Source organism: Hippocampus guttulatus, chromosome 9 (genome assembly GCF_054856545.1).
Source record: "Hippocampus guttulatus isolate MCC_2025c chromosome 9, RoL_Hgut_1.0, whole genome shotgun sequence".
NCBI lineage: Eukaryota > Metazoa > Chordata > Actinopteri > Syngnathiformes > Syngnathidae > Hippocampus > Hippocampus guttulatus.
The window spans coordinates 21,094,288-21,111,521 of NC_141269.1; the positions used below are offsets into that span (position 1 = coordinate 21,094,288).

The 17,234-nt window shown below is 40.3% G+C and overlaps 1 protein-coding gene across 4 annotated transcripts in view; it reads left to right on the top strand.

The window, feature by feature from the left end:
- Nucleotides 1-17,234, top strand: part of LOC147200736 (uncharacterized) — an 81,105-nt gene that overhangs the window by 18,387 nt on the left and 45,484 nt on the right. For 3 of the 4 annotated variants that reach the window (XM_086119372.1, XM_086119371.1, XM_086119373.1), the window contains exons 2-7: nt 287-1,565; nt 1,650-2,099; nt 7,318-7,531; nt 10,886-11,107; nt 15,320-15,535; nt 16,514-16,678. In XM_086119372.1, the coding sequence (XP_085975498.1) occupies nt 498-1,565; nt 1,650-2,099; nt 7,318-7,531; nt 10,886-11,107; nt 15,320-15,535; nt 16,514-16,678 (2,335 nt within the window). In that variant the 5' untranslated portion in view covers nt 287-497. The remainder of the gene's footprint in view (nt 1-286; nt 1,566-1,649; nt 2,100-7,317; nt 7,532-10,885; nt 11,108-15,319; nt 15,536-16,513; nt 16,679-17,234) is intronic. The other variant, XM_086119375.1, reaches the window with a different exon arrangement.

The window sequence follows — 17,234 nt, forward strand, 5'->3', positions numbered from 1 at the left end:
GAAGAATCCCCTTGACACATTCTGAAAGACAAATTTTTGGAAGGAGTTTATTTTATACATCCAGCCATCCGTTCCACCTGTTCTCACAACTGTGGTAGATGAACTGGAAACGGTCCTAGCTGGGCTCAATGCAAGAGGACAATGATTCAAAGCCAGAACTTCTCAACTGCGCTTACCACTATTTCGTTGTGCTTCCCAAAAGTCTACATAGGTTTGACAGCTTTATTTTGTTTAAGTCTGTGTTGCACACAATTAATTGTTTTTCCTTTCTTCTGCTCCTTTTCAGATGTTTTGGTCAGACAATGAAGCAATAACACGCATCCCTTTTGGATACTGAAGTGACGCTCCAGACCTCCTGAGTCCAGGCAATGGATTGGACTTTTGATCAAACAGCAATTTAGAGTCTTAAGATGTTCAGGCTCTGTTTGTTTGTTCAGCTCAAGGTGTTTGAATACCGTTGCGGCATTGTGGCGTGACTTAATGGTCCTTACAATAAAATGAGTGTTTGTAAGCCCAGCGAGATTGTCGCCAAGGAGGAGAAGGGCGACACCAGCATCACACTCCCCATTCAAAGTGCAGGAGACCACAATGGAAACAAATTTCCAACTTCCTCATCTTCTTCCTCACCCTCCTGTTTGGAGGAAGCCTCTCCAGAGTCATTGTGCAGTCAGAGCAGCGTCAGCAGTGGATATACTGACAGCCCACAAGACTATGACATGCTCGAAGTCACCCTGACAACTACTTTGTTAACGGAAACAAAAGAAATTGTAGAGGATGCCATTTACAACCGGGAGCAAGAGGAAAAACATATTCTTGACAGAAATAAAACAGCAAATAGGATGTCAGAATCAATCGACAACTCCATATCAGTTTACCTCGATGCCAGCGCTGGTGATCCCCAAGAAACCAGGAATGACAACCTTGCACTGTCCCTCTCGCCGGCATTCGATACTGTTGACCACGGTAATATTTGTGACGACAGGAATGGAGAGAGACACGGCTCATCAACTCCAGACTCCGAAGCAACGGAAATTCATGATGATGATGATGCTGAAGATGAAGCTTTATATTTTTCAATTGGCTCAGACATTGGTGTTTGGAGAACCAGCTCAGCCTACACAAGCTCACCTAATCCAAGCCTCGATAGCAGCGTGAACTCTGGACTAGTGTCTGAATACCAGATAAATGGGGATGAAACTGTGAGTCCTCATAGATCAGAGGTAGCGTTAGAAGAACAGATTCTGCATCCGCTGTCCTCACTTAGAAAAACATCTGAGGACTTCAGTGACACCACCAGCAAATTAGCTGTTACTCCCTCTGCGGTCCAAGATGCCGAGGACATTCCACGTCTACTAACTTGCACAGAGAAGTTTGTGATGGTCCCCAAACCTACCAAGGTCCCAAGCAGACTAAAACTCAGAACAGACGTTGCAGTTGTCCCCTTGGCTGGAGCTTTCAAAATGTCACATCGTGGCAAAAATAGGCCATCCAAAGTGGATTTGAAAAACATCAAAGCTAAAGTTGGATCACGACCCACCCTGTCGCCACCCAAAATTACTGGCCAAGTACTGTGGTTTTGATTTATCCATCTACTGTCATAATTCACTAGTTGTTGTTCTGAACTCACCCTTTTCTTTTTGTTGTTGTAGAATAAATCTGCTTCAGAAATTGAAAGGAAGGCTGCTCCGAGGAAGGAGGAAGTGAAGGCTTTTTATGGAGGTAAAAGGCAAACACCATCTGCTGGTACTGTCAAAGTGGCTTTGGTTCTGAAACCCATCCGAGGAGGACAGAGCACAAACATCAAAACCAGCCATAAGGCAGCAACCGGTAATTCAAAAAAGTCAAAAAGGCCACATGTGGGCTACAGTGGAACACCTTCACATTGCACCAGTGTCATGCACACAGAGGTGACTGAGGAGAAACGCCAGGTTATACCCAGAAAGCTAGTCGAGGAAGTCTCTGATAAAGAAGAAGTAAGCATAGAGTCTCAGCATCAGAGTTCAAAACCCGGTGAAGAATGTGTGGAGGACTATTGGGAGGGGACTGGTGAGGCGCCTCTGACTCTGGCCAATTTGGACAAACCAAAGAATCACACCTCGGTAAGCCCCCTTTTTAATAAAGTGATTTCACATTAGCTCATCCACTTCAGACTTGTGCTAAACTTGATGGTTTTTATTTTTCATCAAATGAGATCCAGGAAAAAAGATCTGGCTGCAGATGTTATGTTATGGACTATGTATAGTCGATGTGAATTACTTTTGTGTTGCCATCAGCTGGAACCTATTATTATTGATGATAACGTGTGGAAATTGCGCTCTGGGTGGGGTGATATTCATTGTGGTTTTCATTGTGACATTCCCACAATTCTTGGCACCATGATGGGCCTTAAAAGTTTGAAATTCTTGTAGGGGGTTGTTAGTTTTCAACAGTCACTGTTCTGAAATTATTCTTGTATTGTTAAGTCTGGCTGTATGAAGTAGAGTTGTGGGTTGGAAGAAAAGTAAATGAAAAGCATTATTCAAAACTTACAACTTCATAAACAACATCAATTATACAATTGCTTAATGTCCACTCAAGGTAGAGGTGCAGTATGGCCGGACGAGTTATTAAAATCGAATTGTGGTTTTTATTTTGGCCTCCCTCGATCTTTAAGGTTATAATTGAAGAAAAGACGATTAATATGCAGAACGGTGCAGTGCGTTTACAAGTTCCCAATGTTGTGAAAGTACCTTGAATGCACCATGTTACATATTGCATGTAGCAATTTTGCCATAAATTCAAATAATATTTGTTAAAACATCGCTAGCGCTATTGCTAAAGTCAATATCCTATTCAAATGCTAACGTGAATTAGCATCGATTTTAGGGAGTGACATTCCTTCAAAGAGCGAAAATTCACATACAAACTGGAAAGCGCACACACTCGGGCTGGGCACCGTTTTAGATTTCCAAATTCGATTTAATTCAATTCACGATTCACTTTGATTTTCAATTCAGTTAAGGATATCACACAGTAACAATTTTACTTTCATATGGAAGACAATCTCAGAAGAAGCAATGCTGCAAATACTTGAAGCTTCTTGCTCTAACTTGGTGCATGAGTAAACATATCAATTTACATTAAGAATTGAACCTGACACAGTTACATTAATGATGCATGTTTTAATGAACGCTGTCTTTGTGTTTTGTAAAATGGAAAAACTTCCAGACATCTGCCTTCAAGCTTGTTGACGCTGATTCCAGTGCTTCCGCCATGTTGTTTTGATATGCTACTCTCGCATGGTGACCAGAGCTCGCGAGATGTCACATCAATTTATGGGAAAAACACACATAAAAAGGATCGATTTATGGTTTTATGAATCGATTTGATTCAATTTTTTTGGAACCTAAATTCCAAATGTGAACTCCATCCATGCTATTGCTAAAGTACTGCCCCAAAGAGGCCAAAACACACAGGAAATTTGGTATTTGTTTAATTTAGTTTTTTTTCTATTGCAATTATTTTAGTATATCTTATTTTTAGAGCTGTCAGTTTAGCGCGTTTTTATTGGCATTAATTTAAATGAATTTTAACGGGATTAAATGTTTTCTCGCGAGATTAACGCGGCACACGTCACAGCGGATGTGACATTGCTCTATAAATAAACCAGAAACAAAACAACAAGCGCGCTGCATAGGTCCACGCACGTTTGTTTTGCCAGCCCGCAGCGCGAGACACCGAAAACGGATACTTAAAGATTTTATGAATGGAAAGTTTACTTTTAAAAAGTTGCCAGATTGCTCCACTGACAAGACCAACTACAGCTATACGATGTATGCCTCTGACGCGATTGTTACTTGTTTGGAACTATTTTGTGTGGAAGGTTACAGTGTTCCGTGTCCATATAAATAGAGTGGGTGGAGCTTCTCTGTGTTCGTCTGACAGTGACGGTGAAGTTCAGCGGTGCAGTGGTAGCGACCTAGCGAAAATAAAACGTCTCCAGTGTTGTTATCGAACCAAGTGTAGTCATCCGAAATGATGTCTACACAAAACCGTAGAGAGACTTCCGCGCAAGAAGGACCAACAGAATCAACATAGCCTGACTGCTGTGTTCAAAGCAAACTTGAGAAAAACGAAGTATGCAACCATGGCTTAAATCCACTATAGGCTGAGTACTAGTTTACCTTCGATGTGCACTTTATAATGTTATATTGCTCTGTTTTGATTCCATAAAAAGAGCTGTTAAAGCAGCTGTTGTGTGACAAAATATTTTTTTCACTGTTGTTGATGGACAGTAATATTGTGTGAGAGATGTGTGAATAACTGCTCCAAGTGAAAAATGTTCATGTAAAATTGAAAATCGAAATTGTTATTTCAGTAAATATTTGCATTTTGCACATAGAAAACTGATTCATGATTCCATGTTGATGAGAGCATTAAAATGGGGAAAAATCGGACAAAAAAAATCTAAAAGGAAATTCAGAAACGATAAAAAATGCGTGAGTAATCACGATTAATTTTTAGTGAATTTGAGTTAATTATGACAGTTGCATTTTTAATTAGATTAAATACTTTAATCATTTGACAGCTCTACTTATTTTACTTTCTTATTAATTTATTTTCTTGTTTTCATTTCAAATTATATTTAAAGTTGAGTTTTCAAGAACGTTTCCTTTCCTCACAATTCAAGAATGCAAAGATCCAAATGACTTTTTTTTGTCCTGCCAACAGACATTTCCACCTGACATGGCACGAAATACAAGACTTGTGAAAATAACACAAAATAAAATAAATAAGGGTCATGCTTCTTCAAGGCTTCAAAGGTATGAGCGTAGCAGAATGGAAGTCTAAGACGTTTGAATTTCACATACAGGTATTTTGTACTTGACAAAAAGAATAGTGTGCAAGAAAGTGTTCAACACGCAGGGATGAATGGGCACGAGGTTACAGTATGAGAATAGTTTTGATTAGTTGAATAAATACTACGTTTTGAAATGAAGAATCGTTTTAACAATCGTGATTTCAACCTCTGTCAAAATACCTGTGACGATGATTTTTTTCCATAGCCGTCCAGTACAGTACATACGTATTTCCAACAGGAACCGCGAAAAGAGCACGTATTTGTGTCCAAGACAACTTTCACTGTGTGCATGTGCCCCCTTTGGTGCATGCCTTTAAAAACCTGACATGTTTAAAACCTGCCCCAGCGTAGCACATGGAGCCTTAGGGTTGTGTCAGCAAAGTATGTGTTCAAAACATGCTGGCAGTCATTTATGCACGCGCGAACCTATATGTGTACATACGTAATATAAATATGTGCACAAAATATAAAATAATACAATCACAAAAGACCAAACAAAATTTCGCTTTACAATAAAAATAACAATAGTTCCCATCAGATTGGTATTGAGGGGGTGCAAAATCTTATCAATTCTTGAGGGTTATTTTAAGGCTGTTAAATGCGAACAGATCATTATTCAAATCTCTATTAAACAAAACTATAAATCAATTCCAAAACATTGGATTGCAATATCATTTTTAGGATTTTGTGCAATTTGGTAAAGCACTTTGAGATTAAGTTGCATTTTAGCATGTGTTGTATAAATTAATTTTATTTGTAAATATGACCTTTTTTGGAAAAATAGAAACAAGATTATCATTAAATAACGCAGTTTTATGAAGTTAAAGTTAATTGATGTTTTTAAGAAATGCATACTGTACTCCAAAACTAGTATAGTACAAATTACAAAGTAAAAGTACAAATTACTCATAAAATATAACATCCACCAACTTGACATAGTTAAGTCAATACTACTTTTTGTAAAAATTGGAGTACCGTATTGTGTACTCGATTTTTTTAAATTAATTTGAACGTTCTGGCTTACAGTGTGCTTGACTCAAACTACTCCATGCAACAACTGTTTTAGGAGTGACTTTCATGATCATGAGAATGAAATGATGTCTAGAAAATCTTTGAATGTGATTTCACTTTACCAGATCACCATTTACAGTTAGACACATCCATCTTGCATGCTGACACGTGATTTGGCTTGTATGGAATGCAGGGGGAAAAAAAAACTTCCAAGAACTTCAACAAAAACTTCAGCTTCTTAATAAGACTACCAGTGACACTTTTGTGTTTCTTGTGAACCAATTTGTTCAGTGAACCAATGTTAACTCTGGCGTTACATCTTAAGTGCACACAAGTCAATGCAAAAAAAAAAATGGACGAGCAACAGGTCATATCATTTAAAGCTTGTAAGTCAAGGTATTCTACAAATATGTCCAGAAAGTGTTTAAGTGTGTCTCAGCTTTGTTAGTTGATGTGAAGCTTTTGGTGAGGAAAGATAAGATAAGATAAGATAAGAAACCATTTATTCGTCTCGCAATGGAGAAATTCCCACTTCACAGCAGCAGTTATGAGAGGAAGAAGTAGAAGAACAAAATAAATAGGAGCTGCTGGAAAGGTGGCCACTCTCGCGGCACCATCTTGAAGTCAAAACAACAAAATAACACAACACAACACATAAGACACAGACAGTCGTGCAATCTTAATCACTTTTCCTGCATACACTTTGTTGTTTGAAGCAAAGGTAAGATGTGCAATGATGCGGATTTTTAAAAAGACATTTTGAACTAATAATAATAATAATAATACATTTTATTTATAAGCGTAGGATATGTGTCCTACATTGTCATGCTTTTTCTTTTGTCTGTATTTTTTTTAATGTTTTTTTTTTAATCTGAAAGGAATTTCAGGAAATTCACTTAACCTGACAGAAATAGGGCCCTGACCACTTTGTTCTCGCTCACAATTGAGCAATGATTAGTGTGAACAATTTTTGAGTGTCTCTGACACCCCCCCCCCCACACACACACACGAACACACACACACACACACACACACACACACACGGGCCTTTCATCCACAAATTCACTCCATGTGTGGTTGGTCTTGGTGGAGTTAAGGGTGAGAGGAGGCGGAGGGGGGAAGAGGGGCATGGATTGCTTGAGTTATGATTAAAAGAAAAAACTGTGAGGTAAGGGCCAGAATGTTTAATTCAATTAGATGTATTTTATATCCCTCTTGTGTTTGTTCCCCGCTTCCATTTTCCTCCTCTTTTTTCTTCCTCCTTTTTCTCACTTTACACACACACACACACATACACACTTCCCTCACTCCTCCCCTTTGCTCCTTGACTGCCTCCCTTCCCTCTTCTCCAAGTCCTCATTTCGGACTGTGAGCAGGGAATGGCTAACACTATGGTCTCACTGCACAGCTCTGAGCTCGGGCCCCTTGGCTGGAACTCTGTCACTAAGCATAAACTCTTCTTGCAGAAAGTCTCCAAATTAGGACCCACTGTAAGGCAACCAGGGAAAAGCATTAGAGTGGATAAGGGACTAGTTCCACCTCCAGGGACTGGACCTTCAGGACCAGAGGGCCCCAGGCACCGGCAAAGCCACATTAATGGACCTTTGTTAAAAGAAGTTGGTCAGAGTGCCTGCGATGGATCTCCAGTGAAAGTGAGACACATTCAAAGTCAGAGCCACGGTGAGTCAAAGTTGAGCTATTTCTGCACACACCATTTTCTGTATGAAACCTGAAATCACAACCACAACAGTACGCTAGTCAAACAAAACTTCTGTGTGTGTGTGTGTGTGTGTGTGTGTGTGTGTGTGTGTGTGTGTGTGTGTCAAGTCAAGTCAAGTCAAGTCAACAGTATTTATAGAGCACTTTCAAACAGCCATCGCTGCATGCATCGTGTGTGTGTGCGTGTGTGTGTGTGTGTGTGTGTGTATTTCGTGTGTGTGTGTATTTCTTGTACATGGTGTGCATGCACGTGTGCTTGTGTGTGTGCGTGTGCTTGTGTGTGTGTGTGTGTGTGTGTGTGTGTGTGTGTGTGTGTGTGCGTGTGTCGAATGGAACAAAAATTCAAGTTCCTCTCTGGAGCCGGTTCAGGAAATGAACAGTCTGACACAATGGAGCTGACAGTTAAAATACCTTCCACATAGCACTCAACCACACAGCCGTACACATTGTTTTGCCGCCTGCGGCTTGCAGCATGTGTGATGGCTACACTTCTTAGACACGCGACACAAGCTGTGGACTGACGCTGACAGACAGCTCTTACAATATAGAGAGAAACAACTTTGATGAGTTTGTTTAGATACGCGGCTGGTCATTTGATCTCCTCTTGCTGTAGTTTTTAAGCTACGGTGTTACACAAGTGTCGATCGAGATCAAGCTGAAGTCTCTGTCAGCATTTACACTATAATTACAAACCCAATTCCAATGTAGTTGGGACTCTGTGTTAAACAGAAATAAAGTCATGTTCGACATGTCCCAGCTTTTTTGGAACGTGTTGCAGCCATAAAATTCCAAGTTAATGATTATGTGCTAAAAACAGTTAAGTTTATCAGTTTGAACATTAAATACCTTGTCTTTTGGGTGTATTCAGTTAAATATAGATTGAATATGATTTGAAAATCATTGTATTCTGCTTTTATTGATGTTTAACACAATGTCTCAATTTCATTGGAAATGGGTTTGTAGTTGGCATATCTGCGGTGTGTAGGACTCATCATCGAACAGCAAGTAAGAACAAATTCGTTTGCCCACGACTTTTTTTGCCCCGCTAATTCATCCTTGGTGTTTTTCTCGCCTCTGTGAATGTTTCACTCTGTCTTTGTAAACATAGTGGAAGCGATGTGATGTGATGAGATACTGCGACTCGCAACTTGAGCACAGTGTCCCCTGCTTGGTGTCCCGTAGCCTGTAATTCCGCCCGTCCGTGTGTGTCACATGGCCCTTGTTTACCGTGGCATCTTACTGGAGGCTGTTATTTACATTTTGGGAAAAAAAATTGTCGTACATTGGTATGATGAAAGTTATTTGTCATAAAGCTCACATTCTTAGGGACAATGGCTTGTCTGTCCTGGCCTTGCTGAGCCACAGGAAGAAACCACTGCCTTTTGACCACAGACTAAGATGTCCATCAATAGATTCTTTTGTGTGCGCGCAAAGGCTCCTAATGTGTGCGAGTGATGAGATAATAACCAATCTATCTTAACTATAAAATTAACATTCATATGGTCACTGTGGTTACTTTAATTTCATATTTTAGCATTACATCCTATAGACCACCATATCTTCCAATGATCACATTTAGCTCACGGGTTCTGGAAAGCACCAAGTTTACTGTTGTGCATGGTGAGGTAATTAAATACAATACACACAGCACAATACTGTCATATCTTCATGCCAGATTTGGAGTCTCGGTGGAAGGCCCCTGAAATATGGACATTCCCTGTCAGATTTGGCCTTCCACGTACCATATTTTCTGCACTGTAAGGCACTTTGGATTGTAAGGCACACCTTCAATGAATGGGCTATTTTAAAACTGTTTTCATAAATAGGGTACACTGCATTATTGGGCGCATAGAATAGAAGCTACAATAGTGGCTGTGGTTGAGCTATGCATCCAATAGATGGAAATACACTCAAGGGAATACAATACAATACAGCTTTATTTATATAGAGCCTTCACAACTGCTGTAGCTGCAACCAAGCGATTAGAACTGGTCACAAAAATGGGACATGAAACATAGAAATACAAATAGCATTACAAAACAATAAATGGCGCACAAACCTAGTGGACTAACATCCACAAAGGGCTAAATACCTGTTGTCTCCTTCCTTTGTTTAGTCAGTAGTTAAATATGCTTTTGGTATTATCTTTGTTTCATTAGGGGTGTTCACACGGCAACTATTGTGCACCACCGGGGCTGCCCCCGTAGAGTGTTCACACATACAAAGTTACACCGGTGTACCCCCTGAAAACAGCTTAAACCGGTTGAACGATAGAACAGGCTGCAAAAGTGCGTTGCATGCCTGCATGTCAGGTCTCCTACTAAGGTAGGCAGTGATTTCCTTGTCACCAACTCATCAACTCTTGTGTCTACTTTATCTTTCCGTTTCGTTCATCTTAGGGGCCGTTTTGGCTGTTGCCCATGGCATGCATGTGTAAGTGCGTGCGTATGCGTGGGAACAGGTCGTTCGCGGGAGGTTGATTGATCGAAAAGTAGATCTTCGGTCAGAAAAGGTTGGACACCCCTGATCTACAGTATTACAAAAAAATCTGCAATCCAAATAACTTGTCTTTAAGATTTTCATTGAGAAAGGCCAAGTATGAGTAAGTAGTATACAATCCGTTTTCACCGGTCGGAAGTTAGCTAGCTTGGAGAAGATTTGAGGGGACTGACATTGGCACCTTCATATCAGGTTTTTTGCTGGTCTTTTTTTTCTTCCCTGTGCTTGTATGGGGGCCTGTGCAGGTTGTTTGTGGAGCCACCTTGACAAGATAATATATATTTTTTCTTGCAGATTCTACACTCTGCCATTGTATTGTCAAGAAAATTGACATAGGTCCAGATTGGACTCTTCACTAATTTTCTAAACTTTCCTTTCCAATGTTGGTGTTGTATCTCTCCCTCCCTGCTCTGTTCTTTCATTCGGGAGGATGACAGCACACCATTCCGCTGGTCAGCTTAGTGCAGAACACAAACGATGGAAACCATTGACCAATCACATGCAGTGTTGGGGGCGTGAGAGAGAGAAGGGGGCGGGAGGAAAAAAAGCGACTCCTGAAACTCACGGTATTTGTTTCAAAGAGCCGTTTCATTCGACACATCACTATCATATGCGCTTGCAGTACAAGTTTGCCTCATCCATTCATCATATAGGAATGCTCGACTTCTGATATTCTTTCCATTGAAGCATCCACGTGTTTGTAAGAAAATGCTGTCCATGTATCAACCGAATGGAAAGGTTTCTTTTTTAATCTGTTCATTGCCTATTAAAAGTAAGTTAGCATCACAACCTTTAATAAACAATACGCACTTGCAGGTGTCTCCAAACCTAGCACCACACCAGAGCAGCCGGCTTCACCAACAGCCCCCGGCTTTTCAAATTCCAATTCAAAATCTACTGCTCGTCTCCAGCCAGCCTCTGCGGTGTGTGGGCGACCTGCATTAAATGCTGCATCCAAGCTTCCTGTGAAAGGCTTACCTTCAAGTCTTATATTTTCATCACTGGGATGCAATGAGAATAATGGACCTACACACAAAGGTGAGCTAGTGATGCAGTTCACCACTTTCATGCAGTTGCCTGTGTGTGTGTCTGTCTGTGTCGTTGCGCACATGTTTTTGTGCGCCTGTGTGCGCGCTGACATCAACACTCTGTCTTCCTCTGTTGAGGTCAAGGGGCACATCTGGAAAGGATATCGAGAACGCAGACACACGTGAAGCACTGTTAACCATTTTCAGGACAATAAGGCCGCATTATTTGGCAACATGAAGGGTTATACGGTTTTTAACAAGAGAATGTTTTGATCGTGTTTTCAGTAAGTCAAACTACAGTTAGGTAAATGAAATGTACAGCCATACCACATGAACACCAGGTAGACACACGCCAGTCTTACTTTGAGAGCACAACAAGCAAGTCCATTATCAAGGATTAAAATTTGGGTTGTGTTCGGATCAGGCAATTCTGGCGTTTAAAAAAATGCTTTCCACAATAAGTGTAATATACTGGTGTCATCTTTTACACATGCCAAAGAAACAAAGGAACCCGAAAAGAATATTACAATTATCGGGCAACAATCACAAAAGTGGCATAAGAACATACCTTTTGTTATTAATAACCCAAATTGTATCATTCTTATGAGCATTTCCTTCATTTATTTTGTCCCATGAGAGATCGTGGTCTTTGACGCCAGAGGAATGTCAGCCTCGAGGGCTGGAATGTCAAACTTGTCTTGCAGAGGATGGAGAAAACTCGATAATGAATTGAGGCTTTTGAACATTCATAATTGTGGAATAGCTTGATCTGGAAATCAAACAGTCACTTCATTCACGACAACTTGGGAACTCTTTGAAACATGCTGTCTGCTCTAAACAGATTACTAGCAAAACAATTGGGGGGGGGGTTCACTGTGTTAGAATTTGGCTTTTTTTTTGGTGAATTATTAGTGGCCCAAAATATTAATAAAACATATCCTCGGGAATGACACTTCGCAGCAAAAACACTATCTTTTTGTTCGCAGTAAAACACAGCAAATACTGAAATCGAAGCAAATTCCTTGTATAAATTCACTCAAAGAATAGATATCAAAATACTGCCCTTAATTTGTACACTTTGTGGTGTGGTTGTGTTTTCACAGTTTTAAAATGTAACGGTGAAGGTGCATTCTCAACAAATTGACATTATCCAATATACCTAACTAGTGAGTTGAAGCCACCGAGATACACGACATATTTTCCTTGCACGATATGTGATGTATTCGTTGAAAAAGAAGTGTTCAACATCTGTGTCAGAGACTGTTAACAATCCGGACAACATTGTGGCAACACTGGACTTTGATGGAGTGGTGTAATTTGGAGGAAAACATACTAGCAAATGCAAGAGTTTGATACTCATGTCTCCACACTTCAAACAGGATGTTGAGTTCTGTGGCATGCGGTGAGGTTCTTGACTGATGTGGCACTGCTCTTCTGGATATAAATAATCTTTTCGAAGCGTATAATTATGTTTCGATTAATTCCACACGGTTCAACAAAGTGATAGCAAGCCAATCAAGAGTTGATTTATTTAGATACATTTTGGCAGATTTATTTATTTATTTATTTTTAACATTTGGTCTTGCCTTTAATATGCTATGAACAACTTGATTATCAAATGACGAAGATATTTGGTATCATAAATGCATGTCTGACGTTTCTAACTAACCAGTTTGTTTCAAAATTGGCAAATAATTCAACGAGTTATGATTTTATTGGAGCTAAACACAGTTACTTAGTAGCTGGAACCTATCGCTGGAGACTCCCGGTTAAAGATGGCGGCTACGTTTGCACGTCCGCAGCCAGCCGTGGTTTGCTCTAATGGTACATTTGTCAGCGAGCTTCTTCGTGTTGAGCCAATGGAGCGCAGCACTACCACATACATGCTGGCAGTGTCTTTCTTCACTCTTTTCTGGCCATACGAGTGACTAAATATGTCACACACATTCATTAAATGCGGCCGGGTAGTCCAGTGGTTAGCACGTCGGCTTCACAGTGCAGAGGTACCGGGTTCGATTCCAGCTCCGGCCTCCCTGTGTGGAGTTTGCATGTTCTCCCCGGGCCTGTGTGGGTTTTCTCCGGGTGCTCCGGTTTCCTCCCACATTCCAAAAAAAACATGCATGGCAGGCTGATTGGATGCTCTAAATTGTCCCTAGGTGTGAGTGTGGGCGTGGATGGTTGTTCGTCTCTGTGTGCCCTGCGATTGGCTGGCAACCGGTTCAGGGTGTCCCCCGCCTACTGCCCGAAGACGGCTGGGATAGGCTCCAGCACCCCCCGCGACCCTAATGAGGATCAAGCGGTTCGGAAAATGGATGTATGGACATTCATTAAATATATTAGACGGACTGTTGAACGTCAGCATTTTCAGTACATGTGTGATACAACACGTTTATCGACGATAGAAAGACGGCAAAACGTGCCCTGGAGTAGGGAATGAATGTGTGCAGGTATTATTTTATTGATCATTCATCTGTTTTAATGATTAAATCATTGATAATTCGTGGAAAGCACCTACCATAGGACTAAAATGGAATATAATTTATATATATATACAGTATATATATATATATATATATATACAGTATATATATATATATATATATTAGAGCTGTCAGTTTAGCGCGTTTTTATTGGCATTAATTTAAATGAATTTTAACGGGATTAAATTTTTTCTCGCGAGATTAACGCGGCACACGTCACAAGCGGATGTTACGTTGCTCTATAAATACACCAGAAACAAAACAACAAGGGCGCTGCAGAAGTCCACGCCCATGTCTGTTTTGCCAGCCACGGCTGCGCGAGACACCGAAAACGGATACTTAAAGAGTTTATGAATTGAAAGTTTACTTTTTTTAAAAGTTGCCAGATTGCTCCACTGACAAGACCAAAGTTACCTGTTCTTCTCTCTCTCTGTATCATACAGGTATACGATGTATGCCACTGACGCAATTGTTACTTGTTTGGAACTATTTTGTGTGGAAGGTTACAGTGTTCCGTGTCCATATAAATAGAGCGGGTGGAGCTTCTCTGTGTTCGTCTGACAGTGACAGTGCGCTGCAGTGGTAGCGACCTAGCGAAAATAAAATGTATCCAGTGTTGTCATCGAACCAAGTGTAGTCATCCGAAATGAGGTCTACCCAAAACCGTAGAGAGACTTACGCGCAAGAAGGACCAACACAAACAACATAGCCTGACTGTGTTAGGGGGAGTGAAACCCCCCTCTTTCAGAATGGTTTGCCCCAGCAGCATGGGGGAAGTGCGTGCGCTTGTTTGTACGGCCGGCAGTTTTGAATACAGCGGCACATAACGAACACTGGTGTCCAGTGTCTCGTTATTCTTGAACAAACATACAGAAACAGACTGTTGTGTTCAAAGCAAACTTGAGAAAAACGAAGTATGCAACCATGGTTTAAATCCACTATAGGCTGAGTACTAGTTTACCTTAGATGTGCACTTTATAATGTTATATTGCTCTGTTTTGATTTCATAAAAAAAGCTGTTAAAGCAGCTGTTGTGTGACAAAATATTTTTTTCACTGTTGTTGGTGGACAATAATATTGTGTGAGAGAGTATGTGTGAATAACTGCTCCAAGTGAAAAATGTTCATGTAAAATTGAAAATTGAAATTGTTATTTCAGTAAATATTTGCATTTGGCACATAGAAAACTGATTCATGATTCCATGTTGACGAGAGCATTAAAATGGGGAAAAATAGGATGAAAAATGTAAAAGGAAATTCAGAAACGATAAAAAATGTGTGAGTAATCACGATTAATTTTTTAGTTCATTTGAGTTAATTATGACAGTTGCATTTTTAATTAGATTAAATATTTTAATCGTTTGACAGCTCTAATATATATATATATATATATATATATATATATACACTGTATTTAAACTATTCACATGAAGACAACGGCCAGCCTAAGTGCCAACAATTTGTTCAAATGACTTGCTGAAAAAGCCAGGCATTTTGGAAATTGCTGCTGTGAGATGGTTCATTTTAAAATGTGCTTTCTTTCTAATGCTGTCTCTTTAGCATCTTTCTGCACAGCACCACAATAAACTGTTTTTGCTGTGTAAAATATTTGTTGTCAGTATTAGAGCATAGTAATGCAAGGATTTATTCATTGTCCTATCCATGTCCTTCATGAGAGGGCTCCTTCAGTTAAGAGATTGTTTTGCAACATTAACAATGTTCAACGATCTGTGTCTTTTTCAGCTTCTCCAAAATCTTCATGTATCGGTACCAGGTCAGATGAGAGAGCCAGCCGAAGCAATCCTCCCGTAGGCAGTCAGAGTGGGAAAAAAAACTTGGGTCCCAGTAGTTCCTGTGACACTGTTACCTGTTTGAACAGCACTTGTGTTACTTCTGCTCCAAAGTCTCCTGCAATCAGAAGCAAAGTGCTGTCCCTGCAGTCTCGAACAACAGCTACAGGTAGGCTCACTTGTGGGATTGTTTATCTGGATTCTGAACAGGTTCGGGTAGGGATGTAACAATAATGGCGATGTCACAACATTAAAATTGCTACGATATCGTCATCATAACGTTACGATATTAAAAGCAGCAAAACATTACTTTTTGCCCGCTTCAGCCGAACACAGCATTGTGAACTGCATAGACCATGAGACTTTGTGCTGCTGAGTCAGGAACATCCATCCATCCATCCATTTTCTGATCCGCTTATCATCAAAAGGGTTGTGGCGCGTGCTGGAGCATATCCCAGATGTCTTTGGGCAGTAGGATGGGACACTGTTTGGAGCCAGGAACACATGACAATAAAATGACTGGTCACTGCTTTTTTTTAACAAATACACAATGCTTTTTTTCCCAGTAAAATTTATTTAGTTATTTTAACCCTTTTGTGCAACTTGTAACCTGATAACATGGTAAGCTCCACTGTAGTAACCGCTGTCCCTGAATTTTTATTCAGTATCGTGAGCTTTTTTGAATTTCCAACCTCACCATAATTTCGTGATAATTATCGTATCCTGAGATTTATATTGTGATAATATCACATTGTAACATTTGGATATTGGTATGTACCTAGCGTCGGGGTCAGAACACATTCTGATGCTTAATAATTGTTTGATAAGATTAGAGTTTTGTCAACAAGTAATACACTATTCCTTCTGTTGGACCAAAACATGCACTTAAAGTCCCCCCCAAATATGTCAGCGCACTCTGTCACGAGTTTCATCAAGGCAAAGTCCAAAATATTTATTGCTGTCTTATTTTGTAGTAAACTTGAAGACCGGAAGAGACAAGGAAGCTAGAAAGATTGTTTTCATTGTCTGAGATTCAGTCAGATCTCATAACTCAGTGAGAATATGTTTTCTAATCCACCTGCCTTAAGCCCCAGCATTTGGACAAAACCTGCAATGGGATTTCACGTCTTCTGTGCTCTCACCATAGGTCTGAAGATCCCAACAATTAACAACTACAACGCCATCAAGACAGCAACGGCAAATCAGACAACCAAGACATCTTCCACTGTCAGTCAGGTTATGCCAAAGCAGGCATCTCATTATCCATTGCAAAGAACTGGCTCTGCAAGGCTCAGTGGACTGAACGGAACAGGTAAGAACAATGTCTTGTGTTGTCCGGGCAACTGTTGAAACGCAAAGCGTTGTGCGTATTCTTTATAGAACTAGCAGTAAAAGTATGTGATGAAACATCTGTGAGCCACAGTCTGAATGACGTGTGCCGATGTGTTTTCCCAGTGAGCTTTCCCAGGAGTGTTATGTGGACCCACAAATGACAGAAAAGCAAGTGAAGCAGTAATTTATTGGATGAACTGGTCCCAGATCAGCATCCGGTTAGCTCACACAGGCTAACCATAACTACACACACACACACACACGTATTTTTCGCACATAAAAGCCTTAAGTTTTCTCAAACATCATCTATGTGGCTAATAATGCAGTGTGCTTTATGTGCACTAAATTCCAAAATCTGTAATAATGTTGTTGAGTAACTTGGTAAGCGCTCCGCTTGAATGATTCTTGGCCCTTTTTCCGCGGACATAGGGACGTTAGACGTACATGGCACAAATATGATCGCGGTAACCCCCCCCCCCCCCCCTTCCCATTCATCCTCCCCCTTATTACATGTTATGTCTTGTGACTTATTGTAA